The following is a 23,421-nucleotide window of genomic DNA, read 5'->3' as shown; positions in this document are numbered from 1 at the left end:
ATAACGAAAACTCGTAGGCTATGCGGTTTGTTTGAATACTTTTCTGTCTTGAATCAATACTTAAGTTATGACAACACAAAGGAAGATAGCCATCAAATATTTATTACAGATGAAATTGATTTGATAACTTTTTTTTATATACACTAAACTTATGAGGGCACAAACATAAAGATATTCATGGAAAATTAATACTAATTAAGTCATATTGAGAAAGTCGTATACAGACAACTAGCTTTTAATTTTAATTTAGTCATACTTAAAATAACACAAAGAGTTCTTTAACTTTGTATGTTACAAGTTTGTTATTTTATTTAACAAATAGCAGCTATGCATCTTACTTACTCTCAATGACTGCTTTGTTTTCTCTGCAAAGTAAAAATATTGTGCACCGGTTACAGCTTGAACAATAAATAGAGCCTATACCTAATGGCAACATCTTGGGTTCTATGCGGAATTCTAACTAGGTTTTCCACTCACAATGGCCAACGAAATTTCGAGTTTTCGAAGTGGAGCGTCTAGCAACCAGGCAAGCACTCATTAAGCATGTGGGAAAGTGTTTGCCCAACTTAAGCTTTTAAAAGCAACAGCAGAGCGGCGAAGTGGAGCTCTACTCAGACCCGTTGACAGGACGGGAGACAGCCGGGAAAACACATCTAGATGGAGACAGGGAAACTATTTTGACTAGACTACATCAGTGAGTGAGCCGAACGTGCCGAGGGGCATGGACAGTGGAGCTCATGTGTGTAGGGCTGTGCGCAGAATGTGTTTTTATAGATGTAAAGATAAACATCTCGGCAAATGAAAGGGGATGCTGCCTGCTGGGGGCCACAGACATTAATTCAGCTGCCGGGGCAGAGAAGTTTTCACCCACCCCAACAACTCACGCACACACGCCAGGCAATAACATAAAAATTTGCTGCTGTAAATCTGCTCGCAACTAGGAGGAGGCACACTTTAATGCGAACTTTGCCCAATCACCTCTTGTTTCAGCGCCCACCCGGCGTATACGTAATCTGTTGTGTAATGTCTTTAGTTGTGACAAGTTCGTTGGGGAAAGGGCCGAAAGCAGAGCTGCTACGGCAAAACTGAATCTGAGAGAGTGCGAAAAAAGTGCCAGAAAGACTGGGCCGGCAACAAAAGGGCTTGCCATGCCGCACAAGTTGAAGTTTTGAAACAACATTTAGATAAATTTCCCACGGGACTCCAAATGGATGGCCCTGCAGAAAGAATGATGTAGTAGTCTGTTGGCTGTGGCAAATGTAGTTTTCATACCTAGTTAGACGTCGTCGAAGCCACTTTGAACATCGCCTCAACTTAAATTGAATTGCAGCAATTACAATAATTGAAAACTTGAGTCGATCAGTGAGCTAATGAGATGACAAACTACCAGCTAAATAAACTTTCAAATGCCATTTAATTTCAATTACTGCACTACACCCTCGTCACTTTCGGCTGCTGCTGCAGACTTAGCTCGCCGGGCAGATGTGGAGTATTGGACTCCGTTCGCTCGGAATAAGTAAGTGCCGCTCAATTTGGCCGCTCAACTATGTACTCGGTGGTTTCGTCATTAAGCCATTAAAGGGTTGACTACCGCCCCGGGGGCGGTGTTTTAATTGCGTTTCGTTTTGCCAACACAAGAGGAAACCCCCAACCGAAATTGAGCAACATTTGTGGGCAAGTTCCCCCGTTAGCAAAGTTTAACCGAAATGTCAAGTCATTAATATTCACACGCCGACCGAAGTAGAAGAGTTTTTTGGCAACATTTCTCGATTCAGACGAATAATATTTAATTAGAGAATTGTTTAGGCAAACTTTTTAATTACAGGGCCCGCAGCGTCGGCGTTCCGTCGACCGCCCGCATAAATCTTGTAGCCGGGAGCTTACCCCAAAAAATATTATGAGCCCACCACTCGACCCCTGGCAAGCCTTTAAAGTCGCTTGTGGAGATGAAAAGCCCCATGTTTTCCGCCAGTCCCCCCGTATTCTGCCCAAAGTAGCCGTCAGTTGCATAAATTTCAGTTGCGCCGGCAACGTTAAAGTCAACATTCTGCTGCCAGTGGCCTACATTCAGAGTGAAGGGACGGGATTCGAGGGCAAAACGGGGCTTGGAGTGTACTTTCAGCATTACTGCCTCCGCCTTTCACTTTCGGTGACATTTTGCAGCGTTGCATGCATCACATGTGCGCCTGTGTGCGAGAGTGCGAGTGAGTGTGCGTGCTTATGCAGATGAGTTGCCAGTAACGTGTGGAAAATTATGAAGATAAATTTGTGTTTGTCTTTTTTTCGTTTCTGCTTTTTGGCGAGCGCCCCGAAGAGCGTCAGTCGTGTGCCACTTTAGCGGCGCCATCTGCTGCCGACACGAAAAATTCTATGAAAAATTACCCAAGTAAATCCAAGTGAGGTATAGGCGATAGTTTTCTGCGGAGTAAAGTTCTTAGAGTGAACGAAAATTTAAGAGCATGAAATAACCAAAATGTAGTGGATATTATTTACTTAGTCATACAAAAGTTTCCTAGCCTATCTGTAATCACCATAGTCAGAAATTGGCACTGAATTTCATCTAAGTTGTAGAAGATGATGTAGTGTGATGTAGTAGTTTCTTAGTTTTTATCCATCTGTGAAATATAATTTAAACCGATTTAACATCGCGCCTTTTAGTTGTTCTTTTATATATGTTATATATAAGTTAAATCTACTTGTGCTTAATTTGGTTCTGACCAATATTTTTGCAAAAAAATTGTAAGCATATGCTGCTTAAATAAATTTGCTTACTAAACTATTTTCAATAATTAATAGATAGTTATTCAGTTCTATAAAATATGAAAAAGAAATGAATTGCCTAAAACTAAACGAATAAATTTACGAAATATTTTGAATTGTTTTATATTCTTACGTAAGAACAGATATGCAACACTTTTTTAATGAGATAATATTAGTAGTCCTTAGTAATAAAGTTTATCATATTCAAGTCTAGCCCAAGAACGTATAGTCCAGCCAATTTAAATTAAACTCCACCAGCTGAGGCGTTGTGTAACTGGGGGAGAACTAAATTAATTGACAACTGTTTGAGATGTTCGAGAGAAGTAATTTGGCGCATTGAATACAAATTGCGTGGCCATGTGGCCGGAGGCCAATTCCCGGCAAACTAAGCCGGCAAATGGCGAAACTTGCTATAATTAATTGAGCGCTAAACTAAACACGAATACCGAGCCGTCCCGGCCAAAAGCAATTATCTACAATAACAATACTCGCCGCACACATATCCATCCGTGTGTGCCTGGCCCGTGGCCCTTGAAAACACACCCCACACACCCCACACATCCCACACAAAGGACCTACCCTACAGTAAATCACTTGGCATTTAGCAGTCTAAAATAAATCGATTCTCTATTAACGGAACATTAAAAACCCCGATGGCCTTTTGTTTCATTTCAGATAAATGCGCTAAACCAACAGAAACGAAAAACGGAAAACGACCAAAATCCAATCCGAATCAAAGGGCGGTGGGACTTAACCCTAGAGACAGATGGTGCTGTACCCCCCCAAACGGAGAAATAGTGAACATGGCCCAGAGCCAATGGTTATTGATGGTCCGAAGAGAAGGAATCACTGTTGAGGCACTGAAGAACCGAGACGAAATAAAATATTAAACAAATTATGAGCAGCAGCGCGATTGTGGGGCAATAAAATTGGCCATAAAAACGCAGTTGATACCGTGCCGAGCAATAAAACAAAAAACGAAAACTATTGTTTGACAAACTGTCGGCGGAGTCACTCGAAAGTAAAATAGTGAACGTTTGCAGAAAGTCAGTGGGTCGTTTTCCAAGGAAAGTCCCAACGTTGGCACACGTTGCGTATACGCCGCGTCGGCAGTTCCGCAGTTTTCCAGTAGGTGTTAAATGCGTTCGCAAATATCTGCTGGAGCAGTAGCTCCCTCGAACACAGTTCCCCTCGGATCCACCACCGGAAGCCAGTGAAAGTGCCGAGCTGTGCACTATTTCCGCGTAACTGAACATTATCGCTCTCGCTCCCTCGCGGGAGGGGATGCGCTCCTGGAAAAGTCGCAGTCGATCCGATATGCAAGCACTCGAAACGAGAACGCGGCCCCTGCCGGGCGCCCAACTCACTCAGCTCCTGCTCGGAGGCATCCTCTGCCTCTCAATCGGTAAGTGCCCCGTTGTTAGGCCTAGGACCCACGCGATGCAGCTCCCCATACAAACTAATCAGGGCATAATCAAAATCAATTAGTGTTTCCAAGGCCCAATATCCGCTGCAATCTCCTTGGCTGCCGGCGCAATGTCAAAGACGTGTCCCCAAAAACAAGGCTGTTCAGTGAGTGCTGCACAGCAAAAAAATACTGAAATCGTTGCTTTATTTAATGTACCGAAGAATGAGAAAATAAATTTCAATATCATAATAATAAAGCCACAGATAACTTGGCTTTTGAAATCAATTAAAAAGGTGTGTAATAGTATGCAGCAAGATATTTCGAATCCCGAATACAAATTGATTTTAAAAGCAAGACGACATTTCCTTGTTTCCTGCATACTTTTGGACACGTTTTTAACTCATTTTTAAACTGTAATGATTTTTGTAGCCTTCCTATTTTTGATTAGATACTATTGGCTCAAAAATTAAACTTTCTCAAAATTTTTCATATATGGAAAAATGTTTTCTTTTTTATTTATAGACATCATTATTCCCCTTAAAAGCAAAGGCCGCATAGCCTGCAATAATCAATATATCTAAAACAAACACATTTTATTTAAAGCAATTGTAATCTAAAATTCATTTGGCAAATGCAACAAATCAACAGCGATTACTTTGACCCATTTAGAAAAAAATATAACAAGCAACCGATACCGATATCATGATTTTTTTTTCTGTGAACAAACGAAGCAAAGGAGTGGTGTGTGCGGTGCAAAGCTGCTTGACATTTGCTTTCCAGCCGGAGGCGGCTCAATTGCAGTTGAATACATTAAAAATGAATGAGTGCCTGGCTGAAACAGATGTTCCGCAGTTTTGTCCTTCACCTTCCGCCACCTCGTTGAATTTTCGAATTTACAATCGCTGGCGCTGTTGTCATTGCTGTTGTTTTCTGGCCCTCCAGTTGCCAGCGACAACAATTATGATCCTCGTTGGTCTGTCTGTGTGTGTACGTGTTAATTGCTCCGGAGAAGCAGTAAAAAATGGAATATATGAAAGTCGAATAAAGGGGGTAATTTCAATGAACTGCATAAAGTGGTTTTGTTAACACGTCGACAACAGTGGATTCAGTCCACTCGCACCCCATCAACCTTTAATTTGTTTCAATTGTCGGACCCTTTTTTTGCCACTCAATGTCAAAACAATTCAACTCACTTAGCTGGGTATTCCCTCAGAACAAAAAAATAACTCATATTAAGTAGAAGCGTCAGTCTGTTGAAGCTTACAGCTCCCAATATCGCACTCGATGTGACGGGAAAAGCAGTCAGAACCCTGGCTTTTGACAGTCACCGATGGGCCATGCAGCATATTTTAATGAAAGACAACTGAGACTCTGCAAAAAATGCAGGAATTTTCATATAAATTGAATTCTCTGCTGATTGGTTTTTACGCCAAACGAAGTATTTAAAGCTGAATTTATTTTATAACAAAGCCAATTTTATTCGGCTACAATAAGAGATTTTCAAATCAATTAGTAATATCAATTAGTATTGCGTTTATCTCACAACATTTGCCAAAAGCTAACGTTAAAAACGTCATTTTATCCTAAATAAACCCTGGTTTGATTTATTTGCAGCTTAAGTCGGCTTTCAAGTTTAAGCTGAAATTCCTTTGTTTTTAAATGTTTGAAGTTAAACGAATTTTATTATATTCACTAGGATATGCTTAATCTTAAAAAGCTCTGAGCCAATTAAAAAAGCGGACTGCTTCTAGTAGTAGTAGTCGTAGGATGTACTTTACTTAACCCAAACCAACTTCTTCTTACTTTGCGGAGCCGGAAAAGTGGTGCAATTGAATTTTCGCATGATTTTGCCTCATTGCTGTCATAAGAAGCTATTAGCGTACTTACTGCCGTCGCCCAAAGCCTAAAAACACACAAATGGGCCATAGACCGCGAGTGCCCGGAAAGCGTTGGAAAACGAGCTGCGCGAAAAGTGGGGAAAAGGCCGACATGAAAAGCATAATTCACTGGTGCTGCAAAATGTTGAATTGTAAATGATCAGGCAACGGTGCAGGCAGAGGAAAAAGTGGGAAAAAATGACTGGAGGGCGTGCGGGAAAACGGGTGATGGGGAGGTAAGCTAGTGAAGCCATTGAGGGTTCTGCGAAATTCCATGTACAACTTGGCCAACTATACAAATATTAGAATTTCCTCCATACACATACACAGCTGCATCTGCAGTTGCCCGCAGGTATGCTATAACATTTTCAACATTCTTAAACCTTATTGAATTTTCCGGTCTCTCGGGGGATGTGGTCGCTCACCAACCCACTGGCCAACTTTGAGTGTAAGATTGATTTATTTTCCATTTGCTGTGCTTTGCTTTCTGCTGCTCCCCATTTTTCATAACTTTTTCTGTGTTTCCCTCTTGCCTGCAGTAAATTTATTTAAGTTGTAAATTGTGTTGGAAATTTGTAAGCATTTAAAAATGATTTGCAGCTGTCCGCTCTCTCGATTTGCTTTAAAGTAAAATAAATCCATTGCCGCAACTTAAGTGCTATCAAGGCCTCGGCATAATATGCAGCTGCTAGGAATTGCGTTGCGTATGCGCAGCGTCGGATCTGTGCATATATAAATTATGGCAATAAAAATAAAATCAACAGCGCTTGGTTTTTGCTTTCGTTTTCGGCTTAGTTTCTTCTTTTTTTTTTGGGTAACTTTTCACTTTCTTTTTGCTTTCTTTTGCTTGGATCTGAAACTGGAACTGAAACTGGAGCCGGGGACATTATTTCTTTGCTTTCATTTCCGTCTGTTTTGTCTGCTTGGTTTTATTGCAGTTCTCGCAACTCGGTTTCTTTTCCTTTCCTTTTTTTCCTGGCCCAGCAAATAAATATCACAAAAATTCGCTTCCAGTTCCGTCAGGCATTTTCATGAATTTCTCGCATAGAAAAGAATTTTCCCTCGATTTTCTTTCGCTCTCCTTTTTTTGCTGCTTGCTGCTTGCTACTTTGCCAGCTTTTTGTTTCGGGCTTATCCGCCGCGTATTTTCCCACGACTGTTGCGAAACAAAACAATGAAATGAAAAATTATGGCCAACGCCCCGCATCCTTCCCCCACTTTTCGCCTCGCCCTCATCCGGTGTGTGTAAATGTGTTTTTGCCATCAATTTTTATTGCCAGCTGAGTGTATCAATAAATTAAACATAAAATTTTCAACCGGCGGAAGGCGAGAAGTGCAGCAGCCACGCCCACCGTCCGACTGCCGACTTAAACAGAGCATCTTGTTGAGCCATTGAATTGATTTTGTGGCCATAAAATGCATTCGGATTTGGCCAATTGGCACTGAAGTTGTTTCTCAATTTGCCTTGTGACTTTCAACCTCCCTGCCACTCGGCATCTGGCTTTTCCTTTGAGCATTTTGATGGATGGCCAGGCAATTTATGTTTAATATGCTTACCAGCAGGCCAAATCATTGGCAAGTGCTCTACTTGGCCAGAAAAGCCAAAAGCTAATTGTCGGTCTCAAGGATTTGAGGCCTTCGAGATTTCACCATAGAAGCTTATTCAAATAGTTGCTTGGCATCCTTGTAGAAGCATTAATCTTTCGGCTCACATGCTCCTTGGCAGCAAAAAAACAAAACGCAAAATCAATATATTTTATATCAATATTAATGGACCCAGTTCGCCCACACACACACACACACACACTCACACACCTCTCGAAGACAGGGATAAAAAAGTGTTGACAGCTGCTTTTATTCACCTGTCAGGCACACAAGCCGCGCTAAACCGTTGATAAGCAGCCGGCCAACAGCGTGTCATACATGTGGCCCCCTTCCCGCTTGAAAAACTCAGGTCCAGCTAACTTCCCTTGTCCATGTCCAAGAAGACCGGGGCAATAAAAATCCATCAGCATCATTTATCAATAGGGGGTGTTTTTTCGGGGCCAGCCCAGTGTGTCCATAGAAATATGGAAATATCAAGTAGTCATGTAGGAGAGTCGAAGGAAAATGTGTCAACTGTCGAAAGAAACTTTGTCGGGCCCACTGCTAGAGAATCCAGTGATTGTCGCCCTGGACTTGGTTGTCACCGAGCATAAATGTCAGAAAGTTCGGAGTTGATAAATGACATCGAGTGCTGCTCGCCAATGTTTTAATTTGATCCAAGACAAGGGGATCGCCGAAAAACCAACACCTGAAGCAAAATCGCATAACTGTCGAACTTTGGGAGTTATATTAAAGTACTTATGCACACAAAATGCAATGCTTTTATGACGACTAAAACGTAACCTTCAGTGTAAAAATACAAAAAACCCTGTATTATAAAGAGCGTTCACATTCCATTTGTTTAAATAAACCTTGTGGAATTGTTGTCAAGGCTGTTCGGTTACCTGCGTTACTTTTGTACATTTGATGACTTTTCAACAATGACATTTCATGAATTGTTTACTGCTTAAATAAGGGACAATAAAAATATATATTTCCATTAAGTCCGTAATAAAATAAAATAAATAAAGTGATTTTAAAATACCTGGTTTTATTGTACATAAATATACTATATTTCTTGTCTGAATTTCAGGTCATCAGCTTAGTTAAACTTCATTCCTAAATGTAGATTCTTTTCTCCAACTCTAAATTGTTTTGTAACATTTTAATTAGTTTTTATCTCCCTGCATTTGCTGCTGCTGTCATCTGATGGATCTTTAGCATAAAGTGCAAATGTAATTCAATTTCGATTTCCCCAACGTGCAGCTGCAGCTGACAGTTCAATTCCCGATACTTTTCTGTTTTTTTTATTTTGTATTTGTGTTCGGGTGCAAGTGTCTCTGAAAGTTATTTGCTGTCGCTTGGTTCTTGTTTGCTGTTTGCTCACTGGAGGCGCGCCTTTTGCAAGGCAAATGAGCACCGTGCCAAATGCCACGCCCCAAAACGCCCAACCACCGCCACCCCCACTCCCCCTTACCCCATACCCCACCAAACAGACAACGAGTGCAGGCTCTCAAACAATATCTGATAAGCTGCATCATACATTTGCATACTTCCGGCAATTTGTTTTTGTGCGAGCCAAACGAATCGAGACAAATGCAATAAGCGCACAGCAACAACAAACTCTATACAAAAAATGCGACAGAAAAAATGGTAACTGCTTAGTCCATCCAGCAACGAAATATTTATACACTATCATCTTATAAACGTAGCATAGCAATTTGCTCATACATTTGAATTTTCAGTTGAAATGGCGCTGGTCCTGAAAAATAAATAAACATTGGACGAGGATAAATCGCTTACATTTATTAACTTTACTATTTGGTTAAGTTTGTTAGCTGTTAGCATTTTCTTATAGCTAAAAAGGTGGCTTGTTGGAGACTCAAGCTGATCTTCTTAAGAAATATGAAATTCAATTAAATTTTGAAATAGCTTTCGTTTCTTTACTTTCTCTTAGATCTTTCATCGTTGTTGTTTTAGAATTAGCCGACCAAGAATAGGGTATTCAAAACACAAACAACTTGGCGAAAAAGATAAAACCGAAAGAGTTCACTGGTGCATTCTGCTCGTTTCGGATTCACAGGCGGACGCTGAGGCTGTTCGGATTGTGCATACAAATTACGCCCCCGGAACAGTTCCACGCCCCTGAAAACTCCCCCGAAATCTGCCATGAAAACCCCCTTAAAGCATTGGTTTAGTTAGGTGCCTCGCCTGTGACTCGCAGCAAGTTGTTTGCCATTTGCTGTGAGCTGTGAGCTGTGTGCGTCTTTTGCCAGGGAAAAATATTGTTAGCCATAAATTTTTGGCAACACAGCGGAACAGAGGAGTGCACAAAAGGGTTCCGAAAAAAAGTGCATCCAACATCGAGCAGGAAGCGCTGCATTTGTAGTCACAAATTCCGGGGCATTTGTTTAGAAAGTTTGTCCGCAGTCCGCGACTGAAACACGCCATGTAATGTCAACTTGATTCGAGTCCAAACAAGAGCTTCCACTTGAGCAAGTTTGCAGCTCAGCGGAGCGAACCCAGTGGCGCAGATAGATGTGTACATAAATTGGGGACATCGTTCAGGGGATCAGGGTAGCAGGGCTAACTTCCATCAAACTACAGCTCGGAATTTTAGCTCAGAGCAGGAACATATCCCCACCGAAACACACAAACACTGCTGTCAAAAAAAAAAGTAAAAGACAAAAACAAATAAAAAAATAAGCACCTCATAGCGAATGGTGCTGGTGCAGTATAAAAAGAAATAATAAATGAAAAACTCGCAGGAGACTAGTTAGGCACCCACAAACACCAAGATGAGTATGACAGAGATGATGCGTGGCAAGTCGATGCCGACCGAAAAGAAGATTGACATCAAACTGGCCCAGCATGGTGAGATATTTGGCTAAATTAGTTAACTGGACTTCTGAAATTCTTTTTTCTCAAACACTTCTAAAATTCGACTTTGGCAAGTTCTTAATTTTAAATTCCACGTTTAAATTAAGTGAAGTGATCAGGGACAGTTATCTTTCATTTATATATATTAAGATCCAAAATATGTTATGTAATATTTATATGCACAAACTATTTTTATTTTGTGTTTCAAAAGTGTATTTATATTTGAAATTAAAAAATACAATTCTCCTGAATTTAGTATTGCCGAAAGTCAAAACAATAAATCAAAATAAAATGTTTAATTAACCATTCCTTATCCGTTTGACAATTTTGATTTTTCTCCACTAAAGCTTGTTATTCATTGGTTGTAGGGACAAAAAGATAACAAACATTTTACGAAAATGGAAAAATCTCAATTCCACGATTCTCGCGATCGAATCACAATTTTTAAATGATTAGCCCAAATTCTATTCCCGGTTAGAGTTTGCCAACGTGCGATTAGTGCAAATCGGCTGTGTGTTGAATGTCGTAGCCGAGGCCATCGAACGGGTCAAGATCTCGCTAATCTTGCCCAAATTGCTGCAACATCCCAAGCTCATGGCACAGATCTTGAATGGCACCAAGTTCGAGACGGCAGTGCACCTGGTGGAATCGTTTATTCGTCGGCGGGAATTTATTTTGAGGGAAAAGCGACCGCCGCTAATGGACCATGGAATCATCCAGATCATCGACTTCTTCCAGCGCAACCACAAAATGGTGCACCTCTTTCCGGGCTTCTACAACCACATGAGCCCGGACGAGAAGAAGCTGCTGACGGCCTTCCAGATGCTCTACGACCTGGCCAAGGACCGCTTGTACCGGACATCGGCTGACGCCATCGCCCAGGAGCGCCAGCTCCATGCCATGTACAAGCAGAACGAGGTGGTCAAGGGGCAGGTGGACGAGCTGCGCCACAAGATCCACGCCCAGAAGTTGGCCATCAAGGAGCGCATGGAGGCTAAGGAGGCCTACTTGCGGAACTACGAGGACCTGCTGCTGAAGAAGAAGAACGAGAAGGACGAACGCATCCGAAGGGAAATGTGAGTGATTGAAGATCGCAGTCCTCGAGTTTTTCTTCACTAAAAGCTTAATAACTTACTATATAAGCGATCGATGCACTCGCTTGATCCGCGCCAGCAAAAAATCGGGTCTGGAGCGGCAGGCCGATTTGGAGGACCAACTGCAGAAGATGCGTAACAACTACGAGACATCGACCAAAGCCTATTTGAAGCAGGAAAAGGTCTATCGAGAGGAAAAGTGAGTCATAGACCCTGATCCCATACCCTGTTTATAGGCCCCCCGAATCCCCCAGGAATAAGCTGATCCTGCAACTGCAGGCCATCATCAAGAAGTACGATCACAGCATTGGTGAGAAGATGATCGAGAACATGCAGCTCACCGACGAGCACAAAAAGGCCAAGAAGTCCCTCGACGAGTTTATGGTTGGGTTCCGCAAGGTCGAGCGGGTCTACAAGCAGATCGTGGTGAAACGCGAGGAGGAGGAGGCCAGACGACGGCAGCACCGCGTCCTGGTCTTCGCCATGAACCGCGCCGCCTCCAAGATCCAGAAATACTGGAGAAAGTGGAAGAAGCACATGCGCAAGAAGAACAAGCGAGACAACAGGGGATGACCAATGGAACGATTCTACTAAACCACTAAATTGTCCGTGAACTATAGATAGTTATAAAGGTTATACAAAGACTTAAATCTTAAATTCTTGAACAAATATACAGTAAAAAATACGGCAGCTTATGTAGTTTCTTAACCGATATTAGCTAAGGGCATTATTTTGTTAATTAATGGCATACACAAAACAGTATATTCAGAAAGAAGCTTGTTGCTGAGTAGTTTTAAGGTGGTAAGCTGATTTTCTGGGATGCCTAGTGCGTTCATAGCATCATCTATCATTAAGCCCGTTGCTATTAGCACACATAGAAAAACCTGTGGTTTTCGCAAAAGAAAACTAGAATAATAAGCTAATATTTCGACCAAATTGAAATTCATCCTGTCACTAACGGCATTTGCTTCGGCTGGATTGGCTTATTAGAGGAAAAACTAATTTCGCTTTTAATCTGCAGGCTGCCAAGCCACAAAGACACCTCCAACTCCCTTCATCCCGTTTACTATCTACCCCGCATGGGGTGTCATTTGCATTTAAAATGTGGGTGAGAGGTTTCCATTTAGCAGCCCTTTTTTCGGCCGTTTTCGGTGTGGATAATGCATAGAAAAGGGGATTTTTATTACAATATGCGACCAGAGTGAGAGGAACATTTTGTAATGCCATCGGGCTAAGTGCAGTCAAGTCAATGCCAAAAACTGCCAGGCCGATGCGGCAGGGAATTTTGTGAAAAAAATAAAATGTAAAGAGCGGGCTAGCTGGGCAACCAGGCATTCGACCATCGAAACGAACGAACGAGCGACTGTATATGCAAATTACGCGCACTGCTCATGCCCTGTCATGAATTGTCACCCATTTTCCGACTGAGATGCTTCGACACGCGCTGTGTGGGCGGAAAGGGAAGGGGGATTTGGGAAAGGAGAAGGGAGTAGGGAGACAGGAGAAAAAGGGGGAGTGCTCCTAGCCAGGAGGTAGGAGGTAGATAGACCGCAAACAGCCAGAGGACCGCCTGGGTGCAAGCGACACTCATCCGCCCCGTTGGCTGCGCTATGACTTTACGCCCGACAGCAGTCGACATGAATATATCTGCTGCTAATATCGGGTTTCCTTCCGCCCCCGAAAACCACACAACCCACACCACCACCCACACCACCACAAATGGTTTCGAATTGCTAATTTTATCAGCACGTGCACACATGTGTTACAGCATTTTCTGCGCCAGCAGGACATCCTTTCTGCGGCCGAGGACATTCGTTATCGGCGATCTACGTTTGGCATTTTATTGCTGACCGTTTCTGTTCGGCCCATAAAGATTGATAATTATGTCGGGCTAATATTGTCAGCCGTAAAAATTGATATCATCGGATGGGTGGTAGAAAATATTTTATGGTCAACCTTCAGGCCGATTGTGCAATGGACATAAAACGCTCATAATAACGCTGCACGGGAAAGAGAAAGATGAAGAGGGGAGAGAGGTAAAGAATCCAATGAATATAAACAACAACAATTGAAATAATGGCAGGCAACTGAAATCCTATCACAGGACTCATCCTTACCACTCGCCAAAGACCGCAGCAGAATTGCTTTTCAGCTCTATCGGCTGCCATTCCCTATCTACATTCGACTGTCTCTGTGTATGTATGTATGCTTTGTCCTGACGATTTAATCGCAGTAATGGAAATGTCCTTTTTTATTAGAGATTTTCATTTCGTGCATATATACGAATACCTATTCGGAGTATTTGCCGTTTCAATTGTTATATTTATTGTGCCACTGTTTCTGCCGATGATTGCAATCGAAACAAAAACATTCCATGAATTTTTAGAACAATTTCCTTGAATACTCTTACCAAAAATATTTAAAATTTTTGTTTGAAGATTGAATGGTTTTGGAGAGCAGTTAATTAATTTGAACGTTTGTTTGTCACTTTAGCTCACACAGAGCTAAGATGTCAGTATGATATATATATCTGTGTGCCTTTTGATCAATAAATTTATTCTAACTGACATATGAGTAATTTATATGGACGTTTTTAGGCTTCTTCAACTTAAAATTAAAATGATTTTTGAATTTATTTACTTCCTGCCAATATCAACCATAGTAAACGGTGAGATTAAGGTTTTTATTTATATTAACAGTATACACATATCGTATTCACTATTTTCGCCCTCTTTTATTGTAAAACAATCAAGTACTCCTAGATTAGGGTAACAAAATCTCCAGTTAAGCCCGACTTTTAATTTTGTTTTGCTTTGATCCTACGTTCTGTCAGTCTGTTGACGTTATATACAGGATGTGTGTAGATTGCGGACTAGATGCATTCAATCCGTGTAGGAATCCATTTAGGTCTCCGCTTTGTCATTCAACTAAATCTCGTTGATAGTATAACTGGTTCAATATTCATTAAATTAAGTGTTTGCCATTCATTCGATTGTGTCGGACTTCAAACGCTAAATGATAGATAGATGGCTGATATCCCTACAGTCATCCCTGTTTTCGTTGCTTTGAATACTTGGCATTCAAATGTTTTGGCGGAATGCACACACAAGTATGCCAGCCATCCCCTTGACTCGAATGCCTTAACCCATGCTGAGCCATGTGCCCTGTCATGGTCGTTGCATTCCATGGAGTCCATGGAGTCTATGGAGCCCACTCACGTCCTCCTCCTTCCACGAGCCCGCAACAAACAAACCCACTTTGGACTATGGCTTTGGCTATGGATTCGGGTAGTATGGCTAGGTTTTTCTTTTATTCGCTGCCAAACAATTGCGAGGGAAATGTAATGTGTACTCGCTGCTGGGAAAGTGAGACAAAACCAGGCAAACGGAAAGTATGCAGCGAATGAGCTCCGCAGCTGGAGACAGGGCTTTCTCTTACACTGAGGACAATTTTTATATGGAGTGCAACAGAAATCGCAGGGAGTTTGATATCACTCATGATTTTGAAAGCTTTTCAAATTCGCAAAATACAAGAGATGTATCTTCAATAAATGAGGCCAACTCGTTTTTTACTTATATTTACCAACATACAAATTCCTAAAATATATGGTTAACTCCTAGCAATGTTAGATATGCAGTTTCGACCCACTAACTTTATAAAGCTCATTTTTTCAGTGTATTCTTGAAGGTGGAAGTAATGGATGCAGGAAGCAGGAAGCCAACAGACGGCGTTCCATTTTCTAAGGCTTTCGGCTTTCGGGCGAAAAGAAAGCAAACAACTTTAGCTCCAAACATCACAATATCGGGGTAGTCGGGAGCCCAGGGAGCGGGGACAAAAGCCTCGAGGGCCCCAACCGATTCATGAGTGCCGGAAATGCTTTATGAGTCCGGCAATGCTTCCTCCTCGCCATAAAACGCGAGCCAGCCAAATTGAAATCTCACTTTGCGCCGCTAACTTTTCATCTTGTGTTTTTTGGCTGGCCCAAAATATATATATGTATTTATGCATAGCCCAATGCATAAAGAGTGGCACCAGTTCCATTCACAGGATGCTTGCCAAAAAAGCGACGAGAGTGAGGGAGAAACGAAAGGAAAGGAAAGGAAAGGAAAGGAAAGGAAAGGAAAGGGAAACGAGCTGCTGAAAGAAGTTTCGCAGCCAAAAAGGCGTCGCTCACTGAATGCAGGCAACGTCTCTAACTGCTCATAATTTATGCTAACGGCAATTTAAACTTCAGCTGTTATTTATTAAAGCCACGTGAAGTCCTTTCACTCCGTCCCTCGCCGCTGGTTCAGTTGGTGGTCGGTCATTGTAAGCCGCGCTTTCAATGCCCCACTAAACCGAACCCGTGACGCAGGCACAGTGAGGCAATGCAGCCAATCTTGCCAATCTTGGTCTTCAAAACATTTTAATGAATTAAATACACAATTCTATACTTTATTTTAAAATATTTCTACCGTTGATATCCCTAAAAATACATTTAACAATATTTTTATTTATCCTAGATGTCCTATTGTTGGTAAACCAATCGATAGTTGTATCGATACTATAAATGTTCGACCAATTCAGCCAATATAGATACTATCGCTCTAGAAATATAAGTTTGTATTTGAAAAATATTTAATAAATTGTAATTTGAATTTGTTTGTGAATAATTATTCTTTCTGTTTTTTCTGTGGCTAAACAGTTGTAGATATTATCGATAATATCGATAATGGCCGCCATCGGAAGTAAAAACGATCGATATTGCACACTATCGATGTTTTAAATAAATAAACTATTACCTTTAGATTTGGGAAACAGCTAGATGTATAATATCAAACTTAATTTCTTAACTACTTAAAAAAAAAATTAACTAAATAATTTTAATTTTAAAATATCAATAATTCATATTTTACTCACTTTGAAATACAATAAAATAATGGTTCTAATAACAAAAAATTTCAGGGAAACATTTTTAGAGTGACTTGTACAGATAGTTCTAAATTATTTCATAAAGCAAATATTTCCCAAAGTTTAGTTCACCGTCCACTTCACTGTTATGTAACAAAAAAAAACATTTTGGTTACTTTCTCGAATAAGTTCAGATATGCACAAAAATATACATTGCAGAAGGGAAACACTCCCTTCCACCTCAGTGAAAATCACTTAGCATTCTCTCTTTTGCAACTATTTACTTGGCAAGGATGAAGAAGCTCATTGGGTTAATTTTTTCATTAAAGTGCCCCCATAATCGTAATCGTAATCGAGTCCGTAAAACTTTACGCCAGTGAACTGCACACACATAAATGTTATTTTTAGGCCAAATTTTCTGCACTTCCGGCTCACTGTTGTTGGCTGCCAAAAAGTGACCCAAATTTACAGCCAGGGGATGGCTGTGTCTGGGTTTGTTGGCCCAGCCCGAAGGGGACAGCTAAGGGTAGGGGGAGAAAGCTAGGAAGCGAGGAAGCGAGGAAGGACTTCCTCCGCACAGTGCCATCAAATTGTTGCCAGTCCCCAGAACCGGGGTGCAGTTGAATGTGTCGCATAAAGGACGATCTGGCTGGTTCCGAGGGACAGATGGAGGGACTGTCGCCCCTGCAGTCGAGTTAAGTGTTTTATATTTTCGTTTAGCAGCTGAAAGTTGCATCCTTGGCTTGGATCTGGCCTGCATCCTGCATCCTGCATCCATCCATCCACTAACTGCTGCCGGCTGCGTTCGTTGTTTTTATGCAAAAGTTAAAAGGCACAAGCACAACCGCACAAACAAACACACGAGAGCACACACCCAGGAACACACACTCAAATACTCACTCGCTTTTACCTGGCCCATTGCAGTTTAAAGCACTTCGAGCCGAGATTCAAGAGTTTTATTGGTAAATTGGACAGATTGAGGTAAAGTGATATTAATGTCAACGCCAGTTACGGTTAAGGGGCGTTGGAGCGGCAGGATATTCAAATAAATATAATTGCGCAAAAGTTTAAGCCATCTGGTTAGTTTAGTGGGCAAAGAGCTAATGAATTTTTTTGTGCAAATAAAATTCTTGACAAGAAAATATTTGTGTGTCCCCTGAAATTGATTTGAAAATATTTCAAACATTTAAGGATACCCCCTGACCTTTTAAATATTTACTTATATATTTTAGATTATGTTTTGGACTACTTTATTTTCCTTTATAACTCAACTTAAAATTGTACTATTTAAAGTTATTAAAGTAACTTCATAATACAATTATATTAAATTAAAAGAAATACAATTTTTTCTGCAAAATATTTAGGGCATGTAGCGAAGTGGCTATCATCATGTAAAAAACGTGTAATATTTATCTCTCCCTTGGGAGCAATTCAATTTAAAATTTAATTCAGCTCGCACCATATTCAAATAAACGACTGTGACACGGAAAAAACAATTACGTTTATTTTTCATGCAAAACGTGTTTAGGATGCGCCACATTTTCCACATGCATCTTATTTTACCCTCATCCTCGGCCTTATCCCGCTGGCAACATCATTAGAGCGAATACAAAAAAAGCAACAAAAAACATGAAATGAAATATGTATAAAAAGTGTGCGGGAAAATGAAATTTAACCTGCTATCAACAAATTGCGCTACTTTGCAGGTTAACTGCAACGGAACAGACGGAGCAACCGCGTCCGCTAGACAACAACATCGGCACTAGAAACAACAAGTTGGAAAGCAGTCATCAAGGGCACCGAATGTGCAATACCTGCTTCAAATTTATTTTAATTTCACGAGCATTGTGAAAAAATACAGTGTACACTAATTTTGAATGTATAAGTAGTTACTGTGTCGCGTCCGAAACTATGGAATCGCTATAGTTTTATCAAAAAGTGTGCAAAAATCAAGGACCAGCTTAAAAAATATATAAAGGTGTATTTCTAAAGTTGGCTTTTATTTAGCAAAATCAAATTAGTCAAGTTGAGTTCGTTTTTTATAATAATGGTATAAGATCATAAATCAAGTTAAATTTTATTTCAAAGAAATATCTTACGTTTTAGTGCGAATTTTAAAAGCACAAAATATCAAATTGATAATAGCTTGATTTTGAAAGAAAAAAAATAAAAGACTTCCAACGGAAATATGTTAATAGTGATATCTTGGTACCATTGACATATAATTTATAAGTTGTCTGTCCTTACTACCACAAAAAAACCAAAAGTTTTATCTATTTTTATTAAAGAAGAATAAACAATCATTTTTTGATATTGACGTGTTCGAAATATACTGAAAATGGAACAGAATTTCATGTTTGCCATTCGTATTAAAATTTCCATTTTCTGATAAAGAAAATACAGCCAAACTTTTACCATAACCTATTTTTAAGTTACATGTTTTGTTAGAAAAGAATGTAATGTATTCATATTTACACGAATCCAGTATACCCGTGGAGTCAAAATATACCGCGTTTGGCAGGAACAACAACCGGCAGGAACTTCACTTGATGTGCATGACTTGCAACAAAGCGAGAGTCTCTGGGAAGTGCAGTTGATTGCTGACTCTGGGCTTGGTTTATATACATATAAATGGGGCTTGGGTGGGGTCCTGCATCTGGATCTGGGTATATATATGCCTTTAGTTCGCGATGAGAACAGTGTGGAGAAGCTGTTAAAAGCACTGAGGTTACGACGTGTCGGAATTTTTATGCGTTTTAAAGTATTTCCATGAGCCAGGCGGCGGGGAGGAGGCGTGGACCGTAAAACTGTATTAAGCGTGGAAAACTAAGTTATGCGAAAGAGCAGAGAGTTACGTAGAGCAGGGCCACAACAACTTAGCACGTACAGCCAGTATTCCTGGTCGTGTGTTGCTAAGTATCTGTGTGTGCGGAGTGTGTGTCACAGTGTGTATGTGAGGGGGGGAGGTCGTAATGATGTGGGTGGCCTGAATGACACGTTGCGGAAGTTGTGGCTCAGCGTGTGGGCCAGTGAAGGGGCCAGCCGACAGTTTATGTCTGCTAGCTTAGCTCAAAAATACGCCAACTTGTTTGCTCAAAAGGCATAAAACATAAAAAATACTCCCACGCACACACACACTCTCGTGCAGTCCTTTATGCAGCCATTACCACATCATAAAATCCTTCTTTTTGTGTCCAACTAATGATGGATGAACCATAGCCACAGGTAGAGAGCGCAGTAAAGATATCAAGCTGTTTCATGACCCACATGCTACTTGCTTCCACTCCGCTCGGATTTATATGTACATCCCCAGATTGGTGGTATGTGCACCTGTAATGACTCTATCCAACAAAAGTTCGCAAATGAACATTACATTAATTATTACCCACAGAATACAGCAGCACTCTGTTGCCATATTTTATGCGGGATTTTGTTTAACAAATTGAAAATGCTGTTTTTCCCGCGAATTAGCGATGTTATCTTTATGCATTTGTAGGTTTTTAATATGACTAATTGCGAGCTAAATCGAAAACCGTTATTATTAATAGATAAATTTCTCATATATTTTTATTATTTCATATTTGTTATTTAGCTTTGACTTGGGCCAAAGCTAAGAATATAGATATCTTTACGACGTTGCTTCAATAATCTTTTAAGTAACTTGAATTGCTTATGCTAGGCTTTTTTGAATGATAAATAAATTATTTATTCACAGAGCGAAACAATTTAATATTTTTTCCAACGAGTTCATCTGATTGTTAAGACGGTACTAATATTTGTTTAGCAGTTATTTTTTTTCAGAAACCCGTTAAAATAGGTAGATTGTTAAAAAAAAAACTCTGGATTGTTTTCAAAAGTCATGCAACTAATTAGCCATGTCAAAATGATCTGCTGAGAGCACAAATCAATTAGCTAACGGTTGAAATGATAAACGCATTTTCATCCCAATTAAAATGTATTTCTTTAGCGAGAAAATATTATTTCTAGTTCCGAGTATGTCAGTAAATTTCAATTAAAAATATGAACAAACTGTCATGCTTGTTATTTCGTTCTATTTTATCAAATTCTTTTATTGCTGTGAGTTAGCAAACTGGAAATGTCAAACCGATAAATGCAACTGAAACGGCTGCAAAAAACAATTTCCACCAGCCAAACGCCGCTTACAGTTGCGGTCATTTCTGACAGCTTTCGTTTCAAAGCAAATAATAATATAAAAGCGAATTTCCCTGCCCCTTGTCCATAAAGTCCGGTGCATAATTGATGGATAGGAAAATGAGAAAATGGGAAAATGGGAAAATACGAAAAATAGAACAACGGAAAGCGGGCGGTCCGAAAAGTGTGTTTTTGATAGACACTCCGACATGATACCACAGACTATTAGGGTTTATTAAGCGAAATCTAATGCCTGTCAGGTTTTTCTAGCACATACAGCATCGGATGCATGTATCGAATGATGTTCGTGTGCAGGGCCTGCGGTTTTTTCATTTTAACACAAATATTTATTTATGCATTAAAACAAGTGCGTCGCAGTCGCAAAATCAGGGCAACAGACTAAATATTATTGCATCGGGCAGGCCAAATATCGGTGGCCATGTTTATTTGCAGCATAATTAAAAATGGCACAGCTCGCATGTCAAATATTTACTGACAGTTCGAAGAGAGGTGGAAAATAAAATGTAAACGAGAAAGATTTTCGACTTTCATTGAGTGCAATCATAAAGTTGGCTTTGATTTTTGCATTTTGATATGGTTTTTGCTTGGCAAACGAATTTAATTAAATCTGTGTGCCAGCTAATGCAGTTGACGGCATACGGCCTTGAAGCCGTATTAAATCCGAAAAAGCCATGGGCAAATGTGGCTCTTCACTAAGCCCGGAGTCATCTATGGGCAAATATTTACCTGCATACGGAATGAATATCTGCTGGCACCTGGCCTCATCCAATTTCTTTGGCTGCGCCTCAAAGAATGCTGCATCAACCAGGCCAATAACAAATCTGCCAAAGGCAATTTTTTTTCCCCTCTCGCTCTGCCAGAAAATTTCTGTTGCTTTATTGAGACTGAGTGAGCAGTCATGGAGGGGGGCGGACTCCATCTACGGCTCCTTTCCGCCCCATGGGCGTGTCGAAATTGGATTTGCCACGTTACATGACGTCGACACTCACAAAGTACACAAATGGTCGAAGTGGAAGGGACGGTGGTGTACTTGGCTCTTATGGCTCTGTGATAAGAACGAAAAGGACGCCCAGGATATGCAAATCTCAAGGTTGAGCCTGCAATTGGGTTTCAATTTGAGGGCATCGTAAAATTGCAATTTATGAAATATCGTAAAGTCGTCGGCCTCGTCGATTCCCAGACCAATTAACAGTCCACACAAAGCGACTGCCATAATTGCTGCCTTCCGGCCTTTGAAAACTCATTTCCTGTCGCAGGGACCAGATCCTTTCTGGGCCAAGGACCTGGGTCCCCATCCCCCAATCCCCCAATCCTCCAATCCCACATATGCGAGGCTACTCCTTGAGCATACCAATTTGCCTTTTGTCAATATGTCGCTCTGTGTGTCTGTGTGTTTTTCTAGTATTAATTAAACCTAATTAAGTTCACAACGCCCAGGAAAACTTCAGGACGAACTGGATGAGAACGGGAGGAGGGCAATAGCCGGCGGGCTTAGGAACGTTTCGAGTGAAATGATTAAACGACTGCCGCAGCAGCATGTCACAAGTTATTTTTACTCGTTCCCCAGCACTGCAGGCTACATTCTGAGACATTTAACGAGAATCCACTTTCCCTGCATGTTGATGTGCTGTATAATGTTTAATTAAAGTATGCAAAATGGAGACAGCTGCCATCTGTGTGTAAACAACTTTCGTTGAGGAATCGTTTCCTAAAATATATATATTCGAATACTTATTGCTCCTAAATTGGTAATGAATCTTAAATAATTTAGTTTTATTTGTTGCAGTGCTCATGAAAATAAATAAATAATTGATATTAATGTTCATATCGTTTCATTGTAGCCATGCTGAAATATATATTTTATTCTTATTTAAAAAAAAAATTATATAGACTTGTTAGTGTAGAGATATCTCTACACTATTGCCACAGAAGAATAAATGATTCAAGTACATATTTTATATTCAATTTTCAAAGAAACCAAATAACTTTCTGTTTCAAGTTTAGTCAGAATTTCTAGAATACCAAAAACGTACCAAATTCTACGAACAGATTTCGTTGCCATGTAGTTGACTCATCTTGGCTTGTAATGTAATTTATTTTGTGTGTGTGCTAGTGTCACATAAGTTGAAACTGATTTTAATTAATTTTTGGAAGAGGCCAAAAAGTTTGCACAACTGGCATAAGTTGGGGATGACCAACTTTTACCTGGGCCCCGCCGTCTAATCGGTATCTTCATTAACATGGACCCGGGATCAGATGGTTCAATTCCCCCCATATACCCATCCCCAGGGACCAGAAAACTTTGGTCTGCTGTTGACTTTTCGTGTATTTGCTTGCCTTAGCTGGTAATGGCAAATGGGTCTTGACGGTTCTCCAACGAGCCCGACGAACTTGTGGTGGCATTTGCGGCTGGCTCCTGCCTTCGAATCTGAATCCGAATCCGATCACTTGCACTTTGACCCGCCGCAGGGCGAGCAGCAGGGTCCGCAGCAGGGGGCGCAACAAGGTCCGCAGCAGGGGGCGCAGCAGGGGGCACAGCATGGGGCGCAGCACGGACTGCAGCTGGGGCTGCAGCAGGGTGCGCAGCAGGGTGTGCAACACTGGCCGCACGGCCTGCAGCAGCAGGGGGCGCAGCAAGGACTGCAGCAGGGACTGCAGCAGGGGCTGCAGCAGGGGCTGCAGCAGGGTCCGCAGCAGGGTGCGCAGCAGGGGCTGCAGCAGGGACTGCAGCAGGGCCCGCAGCAGTCATTGCAGC

At 40.9% G+C, this 23,421-nt stretch overlaps 2 protein-coding genes across 3 annotated transcripts in view; both read left to right on the top strand.

The window, feature by feature from the left end:
• Nucleotides 1-23,421, top strand: part of LOC108148299 (hemicentin-2) — a 71,607-nt gene that overhangs the window by 25,897 nt on the left and 22,289 nt on the right. The window contains exon 2 of the mRNA XM_017275281.2: nucleotides 3,436-4,165. Coding sequence (XP_017130770.1) covers nucleotides 4,045-4,165 — 121 coding nt within the window. The 5' untranslated portion in view covers nucleotides 3,436-4,044. The remainder of the gene's footprint in view (nucleotides 1-3,435; nucleotides 4,166-23,421) is intronic.
• LOC108148298 lies at nucleotides 10,237-12,293 on the top strand. 2 transcript variants are annotated; one of them, XM_017275279.2, is made up of 4 exons: nucleotides 10,237-10,503; nucleotides 10,988-11,585; nucleotides 11,653-11,802; nucleotides 11,858-12,293. In XM_017275279.2, the coding sequence occupies exons 1-4, from the start codon at nucleotides 10,428-10,430 to the stop codon at nucleotides 12,174-12,176; spliced, it is 1,143 nt and encodes a 380-aa protein (XP_017130768.1). In that variant the 5' UTR covers nucleotides 10,237-10,427; the 3' UTR covers nucleotides 12,177-12,293. The 2 variants fall into 2 exon arrangements, with proteins under 2 accessions (XP_017130768.1, XP_017130769.1); XM_017275280.2 differs by having other exon boundaries at nucleotides 10,238-10,503; nucleotides 10,878-11,585.

This window comes from Drosophila elegans, unplaced genomic scaffold (assembly GCF_018152505.1).
Source record: "Drosophila elegans isolate 14027-0461.03 unplaced genomic scaffold, ASM1815250v1 contig_476, whole genome shotgun sequence".
In the NCBI taxonomy this organism is placed as follows: domain Eukaryota; kingdom Metazoa; phylum Arthropoda; class Insecta; order Diptera; family Drosophilidae; genus Drosophila; species Drosophila elegans.
The sequence above is the reverse complement of the archived record's forward strand: the minus strand, read 5'-3'. Positions and strand labels throughout refer to the sequence as shown.